Genomic DNA, 14,089 nt, shown 5'->3' with positions numbered 1-14,089 from the left:
AATTGTTGGGTAATTTAAGTTACGTATCAATCTTTAAATTCTGGAAAAGATAAAAATCGTGTATCTTTGTTTTTAATTTAACAACAAATGATGTTACGTAAATTCTATATATAATATTCGAAATATGAAATTTTTAACAAGCGTACGATTCAAAGTGAGTAATTTCGAGTTCTTCATTGAATTTTTTCCCGACCGATTAATCGCTTTCTAAGATATTTCTTTATGATAGTTCTTTCACGTTTATTTGCTACTAGTAGCGATAGGAGAAGCAAATCTTTATAATTTTGTTGATCGATGATAACGATAATGCTTATTACATTTACTTACTTCCGGGATTCGCATCCATTGCTCTTTTAATTTGCCCGCTTTCTCATTCTCTAAGTAATTTCATTCTTTTTAATTTTCAAACATTTCGTAATCTCGAGATCCTTACGATGATTTATGAAAGTACAGTATTACAGGAAGTTGAATATTTTTTGCCGTTCGTGAGAATCTTGAAATACGATTTATTGATTTATGTATAGTCAAAAATCTTTGTCAACAAAAAAAGATAAACAAGTTCCTCTCATTAAAGAGAATATAAAAAATACGATTATAGTGCGCTATAAAGAATTTTTAGCTTTTAGTTTATTATTTTTAATTTTAATTTTTAGTTTATTAAATAATAAAAAAAAATTAACATTGTCATTAACAATGATGATTTGGATAATTTATATAGCGTCTTAGTGCTATGACATAATACTTTTCAATTGACTTTTGTTAACTTCACGTAAGAGGGCATAATGTAATAAATTACATAATGCATTCAATATAGCGTGAGCTTAATAATAAGCTTCTAATATATATGACTAGACTCCTTTGTTCTTTAGCAAAGTAAAATCATTCTTTGAATGTTGAAATCGTATCTATACGTTTTATCGTATACATTTATCATAAATTCATGATAGATTTGGTACTTCTGACGATAGTTTATCAGAGATACTAAAATTTTATCTTCAGAGATATTAAATAGAACATTCTTACGCTAATAAAAATTGGATTTTGAAGTCAATAAGTTTATCTATTCGATAAAAACAAAAGAGTATTGATTTTGATAGCACCAAATAATTATAATTATGAAAGGTTCCATAATTATCTTTTTACGTGATAAAGAAAATCTATAGAAATATCAACGTAAGCTGGAAAAATAACGTTTCGTTCGTATATCGATCTCACGCTAGGTCGTACTATTTTTGTAGGAGCACGGAAATATGTCAGCGACGTTAACGTTTTGCTAAACTAGTCAAAAACTTTTGGGTTATGCCCGTGCGACCTATAATCCTATAGTAAAACGTGGTCACTCGGAAAAGTCATCTTTTGCAAAAAACAGACAATGAGCTATCCGAATGTCGCTTTAGATCTTTTTACACGAATTTTTTTCTGTCGACAGACCCATTGATTATTACGACATGTCACGTAACAGGGTCAATGCAGAAACGACTAACAAATAATTAAAATACGTGCAACACGCATACAGTGATCTAAGATCAAAGCAATAAAATAGTTACACGATAGGTATATATGTATATAAAGCGGTATAATATAAGTTAACACGTGTCAATGAAAAGGAATTAAAGTTGATGAATGATATAAGATCTTTGTTAGACGTTCATGGTTGTTTCTATCAAGCCAAAGAATTATTTTACTAATTATACCTCATTATCTTATCCATTCATTAGAATTTTTTAATATGCATAACTAAGCTCGCTAAGATTTTCCTTATGAAGTATATTATACGAAGCATCATACTCAATAAGGAATCTCAGAATAATCATTTAGAATATTAATTATAAAGATAATTTATCCGTAATATCGTAGTTTCAGATTCTACCGGAAAAGAACAATAGAAACACAGTAGCTTTAATAGCTATCAAATAGAAAGAGAAGAAAGAAGAAAGATATGAGAATGAAAAAATTTACAAATGATACGACATGCGTCAAAATGATTAAGCAAATTACTTTATACGTCAGAGATTTCAATGAGTAATTATCTAAAAAGCTGCTAACAACGCCATCTATCTTTTTTACAATTTGAGAAAATTCTCTGGGGAGTATAAATAACGAATGAAGAATCATTTAAGAACTATCACTTTTATTTTCCGCAGATACGTCAACGTTACAGAGAGATAATAGTGCAGTAACAAGAAATAAAACGTATTTATTAATATATAATAAATCAGGTTAGTTAGTGAAGTCATAGAAGAATAATATTAACAATTGATTCGAAATTATGTGCGTGTATATAAAAAATTAGAAAGTTGTCACGGGCTTTTTCCCTTCTGTTTTACTCAAAATAAGTCGGTTAGTAGATCTTCGCAATTAATAATTCGAGATAGTGGAATAATTGAGATTCTTGAACGAGAGATCGCCGCAGGCACTCTATAAAATATTGCGTGTACCGTCTAATGGCTCATTCGTCCATTGCACGTTCCGCAGGAATACTCGAGTTCTCATCGAATTTTAAAGACAGTCAGTAATTGTAAATGTGATTGTACGTTAGCAGGAACGTGTGATGGTGGGTAACAAAGTTATTAGTTATAACTCGAACAGTGACATTCGAAAGAATCTCTTATCGTTAAATTATTGTGTAAAGTGCTTTGAATGTTTATATCTGTGAAATTTATGAATTATTTCTTTCGTTCCTTGATTACTTCACTTTATTGGATTTATTAAAAGATAAGATTAACGTTATTTTGCTAACAAGCTTGTGTTAAAACACGTCATGTCAGATATGATTCGATTATTACCAATCATTACTATGATAATAAATTCATTTACAGCGTTAAAATTACCGGAAATTAATTTTACTGCAATAAACGTTAAAAAATTTCTATATTTAAACGATTGAATCATTCATTACATAAACGATTTGAATTTTTTACTTCTTTTCCGTCTCTTTCTTTTTTTTCCGAGAAGGAATACCTCGGGGTACTTTCATATTTCTTTCTCTTTTTATTCGCTTTTTCTTTGCGTCGACTACCGCTCGAACCGAGTTTCCATATCACGGCTAAGTTTTCTCTATCACGGATAAAATGAAGAAGAAGAACTAGGAGAAGAAAGAGAACACGATACTTCATAAGACGCGATAGAAATTGCAAGGAAAGTTCCGATAATGTTCATCGAGCGTATGCAAGAGACCTTGATAACATACTCGTAAAACTAATCTCGTTGCGAGACTCGATTCGTTCGTTCCTCGTGAATGTGAATCTTCGACTGATTTCTATAAAATTAAACGAATAAGATACTAGTTATCGTTTTTTTTTTTTTTACTATAAATCAAACGAGTTCTTTTTCGGTCTTTCATAGATATTATTTTAGAATACTTGAAGCTCGGTCAATAAAATAAAAAATGTCTACTTGAATTTAATTCTTTATTGTAAATTCAATAAATGTAAACCAAAAGAATTCTATTTTAATGCAAATGAAAATGACATAACTTTTGAATATAACTTATTGTAGACTAACAAAAAAAGAACTAGTTTTGGTTAATGAGCCGAGTTTCGAATCCGGATTTCCATATACCCCGTGTAATGCTTTAACCAACAAAGCTACTAAAAAATCCAAGAGTTTTTATCTTTTCCTATCTAGCCTCATAGAATATCTATAATATCACGTTTAATAAAAATTAAATTCTTTGTTTAATGGAAAACCACATGTTCCTATTTAATATGAAGTTTTTTTCTTTCTTATCTCAACGATTATCTCGCCACTTGTACGTCTATTTATTGATATTTATATATTTGTTTACTTATACGATAGTAGACGTAAAATGTAATTTTGGAATATCTATATTTGTGCAATCTTTTTAATAAAATAAGTTCAATATAGGATATTAACATAAATTCTGATTAAACGGTTCACAGAGAACCTATGCAGTATGAGAATACGGTCAATTGCATACGCCAGAAAACGGTTGATTTAACCGTCCTATCAAGGCAAAAGTAATTTAAACATGTCAAGTGATAACTGCGAATGTTTATTGAATGTAAGTGATTGAACGTGTTTAGCATAGAAGCCTGATTCGGCTACGCGGCTATTCATCAATGATAATCTACAATATGCCAATAGAATGATAAGATATTGTTTCATACTTGGATAATATCAGATAATTAAATAGAATTTTGAAAGACTTTTAAAGAATAAAATAATGATATTGAAAGAACGACTCGATTCGCGTTCTCGATCGAAAGAACGGAAAGTAAGAAAACGGTGATATATTCCATCGCTGACTATAAATTATTGTAAAGAATCGTTTTCGCATTTGCTGATAGGACGAAAAGAAAGATGATTTGTCGATGAAATTCTACGGTTCCAATTCCAATTTCAGAAATGGCTGGAGAGACACCATCATGGATGAACCTCGAGTTTGTGGAGAAAATCATGCGGAAGTCAAAGAACGACGATTCGATCCGTGTGCTAAATATATTTATAAAACCGGCTACGGCTAAAGGTGACAATTATACCAGCGATATGTACAGAGTTTCAGTTGAAATTTCATCCAAACGTGGCAATCAAGAAGTTACAAAAAAGAAATCTCTCATTATTAAAGTCGCACCTACGGGGGAAAATATAAAGAGAGAATTGGTAGGTACTACTGTGTCTCCTTGTTTTTAATTGGATTCAACATTCTAAGAAAGAAAAATAAAAATAGATTTATCTGAATGATCGACGAAGCAAGTAGCTTAAATTTCAGGAGTACGACTTCGATCGATCGTGATCAATAATGTCCAATTGTTCGCTTAGATCGAAAAATCGAAGATCTTCGATACGGAAATATTGATGATGATGGACACGTTGAAGAAGATGAGTAACTTACTTGAACCAGCCCATCGTATCAATGCACGAATTTTCTATGTTCAGAAAGAATATCCAGTGTTTCTAGTGATAGAGGACCTCGCTACTCTTGGATTTCGCATGGCTGATCGTCAAGCTGGTCTTGATCTACCTCATTGTTTGTTGGCGATGCGAGGATTAGCTAGATTTCATGCGAGTAGCGTTGCCATATGCGAGAAGGTAAGAATAATATGCTAATACGATTCTATCGAAAAACTTTTCGTCTGGTAAAAGAAACGAACGATTCCATTTCTTCCTTCGATAAATATATCTTACGACAGATGAGACAGAAAGTCAACATATTCCATAAACGACTTAGTCCATGCTTTGTCAGTAAAGCTAGGAAATTATAATGCTTATCATAAGCCGCAACAATTTTGTGCACGCAAATGGGAGTTCGAAACTCGCGTGGCTGGAATCAAAGTGCATACATGCGAAATGTCTGCCTGGAGGATAACTAAAGTTCAATATCCCTTATTACCCTTTATCCTTGGACGTGTTCCAACGTTAGGTGGTCTCTTTCCTTGTAAAATTTAAGAAGATTCGTATGCGTGCATTCGCGTATAAACGCGAACACGATGTAACAATAATTAGATGTAGATATCGGATATAGCTAAGTACGAGTTGATTGAAAGATATCATATGTTTTTAGGAGCCGAATCAAAAAAAGTTTTATATCAGAGGAATATTCTCCAGCGAACATCCTCCTGAATTGACGAGTTTCTTTACTCTTGGAACAAAATCTTTAGGCAAGGAAATACGAAAATGGCCGGATCTTGAAAAGTTGGTATAAGTAATTATGTAAAAGGTTGTATATGTAACTATATGTCACAAGTTCTATGCGTTATTAATCTGTGTAAATGGATTCGTAGATACGCCGAGAAAATCGATAAATTAGCGGAAAAGATTTACGATAAGGCTGCGGAGATATCGAAGTGCCGGCCGGACGAATTCAACGTTATAAATCATGGCGACTTCTGGGTGAACAATATGATGTTTCGTTACAACGAGGAGGGAAAACCGATCGATCATATCTTTGTGAGTATAACGATACGATTTACATTCGTCGTCTACCATTCTCTTTGATCATTGGAAAGATCTAAATGTACGTCGTTTCTCGAGGGAAAATGTCAAAGTAAAAACAACCTTCGATGAAAGCTTAGCTTCTCAACGGCAAACGATTCGAAATAAATACTTCAGAATCACAGTTGACTCAAGGTAGATAATTGATTGGTGTTCGTAAGATTCGATGAGAGAAAGGAAATCGAAAAGACCTTCGTATAGAAACGTAAGTATATAAAAATGTAGCTTAGTAAATATCGAAGGACGGAAGGTTGAAACGTTCGAGTTAAACCAAATCTAGCTTTTCTCTATTTCTATGTAGGCCACCTAGTTTGGAAACTCGTCGGCTTTTAGATGTAGATCAAAAGGCTTGCCATTGCGAAAGGAAGGCTATGTCCTTGTGCTCGTATTTTTTTTTTATCCTTTATGTTCGTAAAAAGACGATTCAACGTGGGATGGAACGATAAGATATGAAAAAAAAATCATAGTCGTCGTTTTCTGATAACACGATTGCTTGTGGAAAATGATAAATAAGTTCTTTTCCTTTTTTTTTCAAATAAAACGAATAAATCCAAATTCCATCCTATATTTATCGAAAGGGAAAGATACCTGGGCTAGATTTTACTGAGAATTTTTATCGAGGCCACTCGCGATCTTTTTCAACGTTCACGAGAGAGACTTCTTTATAGCGAAAGGTAAAAATGTTCGGAAACGAAACGTCGAAGGGAAGGCGATCCCTCGTATTGTCACGCGTTATGAATAATGCAATAAATTCGATTCGATCGCGTTCAGGTGTACCCGGAAGGAACCTGTCCGTCCTTGTCGCGATGAAAGAGAAAAGAGAAAAAGAGAGACAGAGAGAGAAAGAGAGAGAGAGAGAGAGAGAGAGAGAGAGAGAGAGAGAAGGATAGGACACACAGATACACGCACACAGATATTTAGACCCACTGACGACTTCCTAAACACGAATCCCTCTTCTTTTCAACGTAACACCGATTTCATTTCCAATTCAATTCGTGTCTATAAGATCGATCGATCGAATCCTCCGGTACTATTGCAGGTGGATTTTCAAATGTGTACCTATGGATCACCGGCGAACGATTTGCAATACTTCCTTAGTACCAGTGTGGACAATGATGTATACGAAAACAACAAGGACATGCTTCTAGAGGAATATCTTTGTACATTGTCTAGCGTGATGAAACAGTTCGACTGCAAGACCGTCCCACCGAACATGGAGAAGCTTCAGAAGGCTCTAAAGGAACGTGAGTTCCTTGCTATGACAAGTTCTTTTACAATTCTCCCATTGGTCCTCTTAGATAAGAACGAGGCAAAGGATCTCGAAGAGATCATGGGCAAGGAGGGTAACGAATACAATAGTTCCGCTTGCGAGAACGAGATTTTTCGCAAAGTGATAAGCAAGAGGATTCCTATTTACGATCAGCTGGGATTGATGGACATTTAACAAATTTCTGTCAATCTATTTTAGGCGATAGCTTTCCGGTGCTTTTGAACATGAATGATTCTGATAGAGATTTCTGACAATGATTCGTGTATCGGTGTGTCGATCAAATCATTAATTAGAATATCGGATAATAAGAGATCGATAGATCGCTCGGGTTACAAACAAATGTTGAATAAACTTGAGGGAGCACAAGGAAGTCGAGATATTGACAGAATAAATGAACGATAGCAAATCGAAGAATTTCATGTACGATAGTAAATTTAATAGGAATTGTTGATTTAGAAATTGCACATGTTTTAGTTTTTGTAATATGTAGAGTAATGAGTTACACGATAGAAAAATGTTTCATATATTGTAAATGAAGAGCGAAAAGAACGAAGTACTTTTACAAAAAAAAAAAAAAAAGAAAAAAGGATAAAAAAGGGGAAAGAAATAACCGTTGTTTAGATGCTTTTGCGTGCGTAGTATTGTAAAAAATAATACCAAACGACATAGCGAATTTTAAAGAGGCTAATTGGAATGAAAAATTGTACGAAGCATGATATTGGTGAATAAAAAAACGAACGAATAAAAGTAAAAAAAAAAAAAAATCGAGAGAAAGAGAAATACGCAGATACATATACATATATAAATATATTCCTACAAGAAATATTTTCCGTGACAAGTGTATATCATATTCTGCTGTTGCCGTTTCGATATTGCGATTCTGTGATGCACTTCGTAGTAGCACAAGCGTTCGATTAATAGCGGAAGTTAATTGTTATTATTGCGGGAAATTGGAAGGTTCTCACTAGATATGCTAGCGCTCGACTTTTAATTGCATTTAGCGCTGCGCTCATAGACTACCGAGCGCAAGTATATTCATTAGATGACCGAACGCGTGCGTGTACGTGATTGGAAACAAACGAACAAATTAATGATGGCCGATTGATACTTTCGATAGAACGCGTCGTGAGAGCGAGAGAGAAACAGAGAGAAATGGAGGATGGGTGGTAGGGAAAACGGGCTTGTTAACTCAAGCTCGTCACGCTTGCTTGTTTTCACGCTCGTCTGGCGCGAATCTGATTTTCGATTCTATTTTCTTTTTTATATCGCACTGAGAAAGGGGAGCTTTCGTTGAGCGCATTGCTCAGAGGAACGAGCATCGAAACGAAGGCTTGGAAGGATGACGGGAGAGAGGGTGAAGAAAAAAAAGAGAGGAGGAGGAGGGGGAGGAGAATGAGGAGAAGGAGGAGAGAGAGAGAGAGAACGTAGGAATGGAGCGACGTTGAAGTATCGCGTTTCAGCAGCGCCAACGGGCAAATGCCTGGAATGAGCCTGGAGTTGGGGAAGAGAGAAAAAATAGGAAGGGAACGCGATTAGGTAGGAAATGTAACGTGGTGGATATGAATTAAAAATACTCCTATATTTAATGTGCCTCACGCGATGTGTTTCTCTGCCGGTTATGATGTGAGCTTCATAGAAAGATAAATACCTTCTACTTCACTTACGTAATACATATACACACACACACTTATATATATACATATATACATATCTCGTGCATTCGTTATTCGAGCTTTGGAATATACGTAGATACGTATATAAGTACGTATGTATTTATATGTAGATACATATAAATATATCTATTTTTGTATGTATTTTATATTCGGCCAAGTTTTAAGCTTTTCTTTAAGAGAGAACTTACAATATAATACCGGAGAGCCTATTTATATTTTACCATGTAAATAATTCCATCGCGGCATGAAATGATTTATGAAAAAATGTTGAAAGTAATTTCGTTAACACCACACTCGGCAATCGTATTATTACTGGAGATATATACGAGAGGAATGCAAAAAGCGAACAGGATATTCAGGATAACAGAAAAGGATGGAAAGAAAAAAGATAGAGACACCGTGCAAAGAAGATCTAATGGAGGGAATGTTAAGTGGTTGGAAAGGACGAAAGAAGCGTACAAGAGAATTTATATCTCACGAAAGTCGAATGCTTGCACGATAGAAATTAGTATCCGGAGTAAACGGAAGGCACGAGATAGATCGCGTTACAAAGGGTAGAAGATAGCTGTGCAAACTATCTGTAGACGATAGAAGATGGTCGGATAATGACGATGATTATCACTTTCCTAATTTGTTTCGAGAGGGGACGAGAACGAATACGCCGAAAGAAAAACTTTGAGAAGAGATAAGATCAAGAGACACGTCGAAGCTATTTTTTTGTACATTATAAAATCGTCGCTATTTTGATTAAAATAGGGATAGAGAGAAAGCAATTTCTTGTTTGATATAAACACGTGAACTTTTCTATTTCTTGCAAGTAACAAAATAAAACGTCTGTCACTTTTGTGATGCGCATAAACAACGTAGATCGACAATCATCTTTGAAAATTTTAGAATAAAGAATCGTATAAAATGTTGAAATTCACTTCGACCATTCTTGCTCTTATTCTTTTTAATCAAAAAGAAAGGGAAAGAAAGAAAGAGAGAGAGAGAGAGAGAGAGACAGAGAGAGGGGGGAGAAAGAAAGATAGTGAAAATTAGAAATTTTTTTCTCACGATCGCAGATCGTTTAAGCAACTTTCAATTAAAATTTCAATTATCCTCTAGATCCATCAATCACCGTCCTTCCAAACGTCTAACCGTCCTTTCGACGTTAAATGCGTCTTTAATCGAGGATTAGTTAACTAAGCTTTCAAAGCGTTCGCCACGAGCGTTCTTTTCAATTTTATTGATCGTTAATCGATCATTTCCATGCGACACTAAACTCGACATAAAGTTATCGGACGCGGTACTTTAAAATAATTACAGAACACTAATTTGTTCATTCATTTTTTTTTCGAAAAATCTGTCTTTCACTTAGTTGTGCGTCGAAGATTTTGACGTATAACCGGTCTATGGATCAATTAGAGGTCGATAGCTCGTGAACTTTCAGATCTAGCGATTAAGATATCGTTTGAGGTACTTGAAACATACTTCGGCCAGAGGAGTCTTATCAAACTTCCGCCATTAAGAGTTTCCCGTTAACTTCAGAACCACGACCAAATCATTCGGCAAATGTCATAACGGGAGTTCACGTCTTCCTACAAAGTATCGTCTTTACCTCTCGAACTTGACGCGTAATGCGAACTATTTCAAGATTTTCAGTAGCATGTAAGTTCGTTCAATAAAAAGCAATAACGTCGTCTGATGGAAAATATCTTTCCCGTGTTCTCAACTATCTCTGTTTATATATTTCATATTTTTCTTTAATTCTTTTCTTTCGTACCGCGATATCACTGCATTAATATGATCTTCAAACCAAAGCTATACATTTTCAAAATTATTAAAAAATAGCAACGACATGAGAATTTTTTCTTATATATTTATATACATTTTTGTAATACGATAATACCACGTAATTTTAAAGCAGAAATAGAAGGATTACCTTTTGAAAAATTGCAGATATTACAACCACTAAGAATCGTTAGTACTTTTCATTGCAAAGACTGCTGCAATATGTGCTATATTTATGATATACATTTAGAGCCAACAGCTTATACGCTAGAAAGATTCGTTTTCTTGTTTTATAAAACAGAGCATAGTTCGTCCGTATTAGTTCGTTGAAATACTTTTCGTCGGTACGTAATAGAGGGAAAAAAAGAGAATAAAAGTTATTCCTGTGTTTTTCAATTTCGAGACGAAGGTAAGTGCACGCGAGGCAAGGTAGTACTTATTTCTCGAACCTCTTCTCGGAATGCATGGTTGTGACGTCAAACATTCACGATTCTTTGTTGGTAGGAAGCGATGCGTTATGCCGTATGTAAAATTGATATTTGCGATGTGAGTACGTGTCAAAGAAAAACTCGAAGAAGAGAATAAAAACGCTACGATAATTTCACGAGTGTCTTCGAAGCATGCGATGCGTGTGACCGTGGTTATTGAGGATTCTTCGGGTGCTAATTCACCGTGAAGAGCAGCTAATAATGAAATTTTTTTCTACAGTCGACTTTCCTCTGATTTCCGTCGGGAAAATGAAACGATCCGATCGATAAAATATTATACGTATTAATCACTTTCATATTCTTTATCAACCGAAAGTATTTTATCCAAGAAACGAGAAAATAATTAAAATATTAGAATTCAGTAGAAATCAAGAGTTCTGGGAATATTTGACTGCAACTTCGAAGAAACGAGCTAGCTTCGAGACGATAGCGAAGAGAGGTTTGCAACTTTCTTGAAAGCTGTAGCTAGCTGTAGGTAGGTAGGTAGGTAGGTAGGTAGGTAGGTAGGTAGGTACGAAGGCATATGCCAGCCACCAGGGGACTGATAAACACGTACCTAGTTACGTTCTCGCCTCAGCAATCTTGCGAAAGGACAGGTATTCATAAACTACTCAAGCAACGTCTGGAACTTTAGAATATAAACCGTGAGTAATAGTATATAACGCAATAACAAGTTGTAACGTAAGTATCGTATAGAGAGTGCAGAAGGGTCAGAGTCGTGTGCATCTCGACTGATTACATTATAACATATCGTTGGAAAAGCATTATTTTTAAGTTGTATTTATCTTTTGAAAAAATAACGAAGAACATAATTGACTCAGAAAAACTCATAAAAAGGAATATCTAAAGAAACAAATAGAAGCATCGAGGAATCAGATTTTGACCAGTCGACGTCTTTCCAATCTTCGAGGAAAACGAGATATAATCCTCTATCTTTCTCTCGTTCTCTCATCTTGACTATGGAATTCGATTTCGATCGCCCTCTTCTACTTCCGAACATTCTCAAGTAATCGAATATCTCAGGATCGTTCGTTGGTGGACAGAAAACAGATGGAATCTTAACGAATCGTGTTAAGGATGTAATTTCGTCGACCGCAATAAGATCATTGATTATATGTGTGTGTGTGTGTGTGTGTGTGTGTGTGTGTGTGTATATATATGAAGAGAGGAAATTATTCCTTCTATTTTTCTGCTTAGATTCCATGAAAATTCCGATTAATTTAATTAACCTTTTTTTCATCAATCGATTCAATCTCGCTAACAACGTCGATAGAACGATCGAAACTAAACGAATGAACTTCAAAGATTTTCCTTTTAGTTTGTGAGCACGTATCGCATGAATTTACGTCGATGTGTATCGGTTCGAGGGCTGGATCGACGAACGATTCGATTATAATCAAGGGAAATCAACGTCGTTACGAGATCGGAGCGACGTCCGCAGAACGGCGCTGATTTCGAGGGTAAGTGCTGAAGGACTGGGCTTACGAGAGGGAATCGGTACGTGGCTGGTGTTCCGAACGGAGGAGAATAAATAAACGCCATAATTCACGTTCAACAGTTACGAACGGTTCAATTCGCAATTGGAATCGGTCCAATAGCGGGAGGTGATACAGACGAAGGGTTGGCGAACGCGTACGGTATCGAAAGGAGAGAGGGAAAGAGGGAGAGAGAGAGAGAGAGAGAGAGGAGGAAGAGAGGGAGAGAGGAGGAAGAGAGAAGAGGGTGGCAAGAAGACATTATTCGACGGAGGAACAAACAACTCGTCGATCGTATGCGCAACGTCGACGCAAACGACGACGAACGATCTTCGAAATTAATTTAAAAGCCCGACACCTGCACTCCTCGTTTCGTCGTTTTCGAATTTCTCGCGTATTCGTTCGAGCGAATCGACGTTCTTGCGTGTCTGTTCGTTGTTAACTCGAAAACAGTCTTTAACGCGACGACGCAGCCATTAGACTTCGTTCCGTTCCGAGAAGTTCGATACAGCTTCCTTCCTGTCATTATTCTCATTGCCATCGACGTCGTTCTCTTTTTAAGGATATTTTCTTTCCTTTTCCTTCTTTCCTTTTTTTCGTTTTTATTTCCCTCGAACGTTTCAAAAGCTAGAAAATTCCTCTCTCTCTCTTTCTAGTTTACAACTCTTGGAAATTTACTTTTTATTTTCTTTTTCCTCTTTTTTTTTTATTTCCATTTTTCTTCTCTTTTTTTTTTTACTTCATTCAATTTCAATTTACGTACGCGCATACTTTACGTTAATATTATTATTTTATTACGTATTATTTATAATACACGCGAAAATTTGTTTAATCGCTCAGGAAAACGTTGGATCCTTTGCCGTAGTAGAGATTTTTTTCATTCCACTTTATGAGAGAGAAAAAAAGAGAGAGCACGAGTGAGAGCACGGTCGCTTTCGTGTAATTCCGCGAGAACAATTGAAATATTATGCGCTTTAACGAGTTCAACGAGAAATAAGATTACACGGACGTATTTGTTTTTGTTTTATCGTCGGGACGAATGCAAAGAATTAGAGAATTCTCCAAAAAGTAATTACTAAGTTAATTTCTGAAGAAGGGAGAAATTGTTTTCTACGGAAGATAAGAGATGTTTTATTAAAACTAGTCGAGGTACCTTTAAAAGAGCCATTCGCTCGAAGCTGGCAAGCTCTTCAAATGGATGAATAAATGGCGATAGTATATGAATTCAACGTGGCCGATTAACGTGGCTTTCTTTGAGAGAATTTCATGCAAAAAATTCAACACGTTTCCTTTCCTACTTTAGGTAACCGACAAAATAATAGCCGTTCCAACCGATTAAAACAGATATTAGATATATAAAAGCGGATTTTTAAAGAATTAATTTTTCCTCGTGAGATATAATGAATCAAAGTGAAACAAGAATCATTGCAAAACGTATTGCTCTTGGATACTTAA

The 14,089-nt window shown here is 35.2% G+C and overlaps 2 protein-coding genes across 8 annotated transcripts in view; one reads left to right on the top strand and one right to left on the bottom strand.

Annotated features, from left to right (window-relative positions):
- LOC127062048 (basement membrane-specific heparan sulfate proteoglycan core protein-like) overlaps positions 1-14,089 on the bottom strand; it is a 128,739-nt gene that overhangs the window by 97,603 nt on the left and 17,047 nt on the right. The window lies entirely within an intron of this gene.
- Positions 2,084-7,989, top strand: LOC127062039 (uncharacterized). 2 transcript variants are annotated; one of them, XM_050989631.1, is made up of 6 exons: positions 2,084-2,219; positions 4,367-4,623; positions 4,783-5,052; positions 5,525-5,655; positions 5,745-5,910; positions 6,995-7,989. In XM_050989631.1, the coding sequence occupies exons 2-6, from the start codon at positions 4,369-4,371 to the stop codon at positions 7,397-7,399; spliced, it is 1,227 nt and encodes a 408-aa protein (XP_050845588.1). In that variant the 5' UTR covers positions 2,084-2,219; positions 4,367-4,368; the 3' UTR covers positions 7,400-7,989. The 2 variants fall into 2 exon arrangements, with proteins under 2 accessions (XP_050845588.1, XP_050845587.1); XM_050989630.1 differs by lacking the exon at positions 2,084-2,219 and adding an exon at positions 2,389-2,554.

The sequence above is a fragment of the Vespula vulgaris genome, chromosome 2, assembly GCF_905475345.1.
Source record: "Vespula vulgaris chromosome 2, iyVesVulg1.1, whole genome shotgun sequence".
In the NCBI taxonomy this organism is placed as follows: Eukaryota; Metazoa; Arthropoda; class Insecta; order Hymenoptera; family Vespidae; genus Vespula; species Vespula vulgaris.
This window is presented reverse-complemented; position numbering and strand designations above follow the sequence as displayed.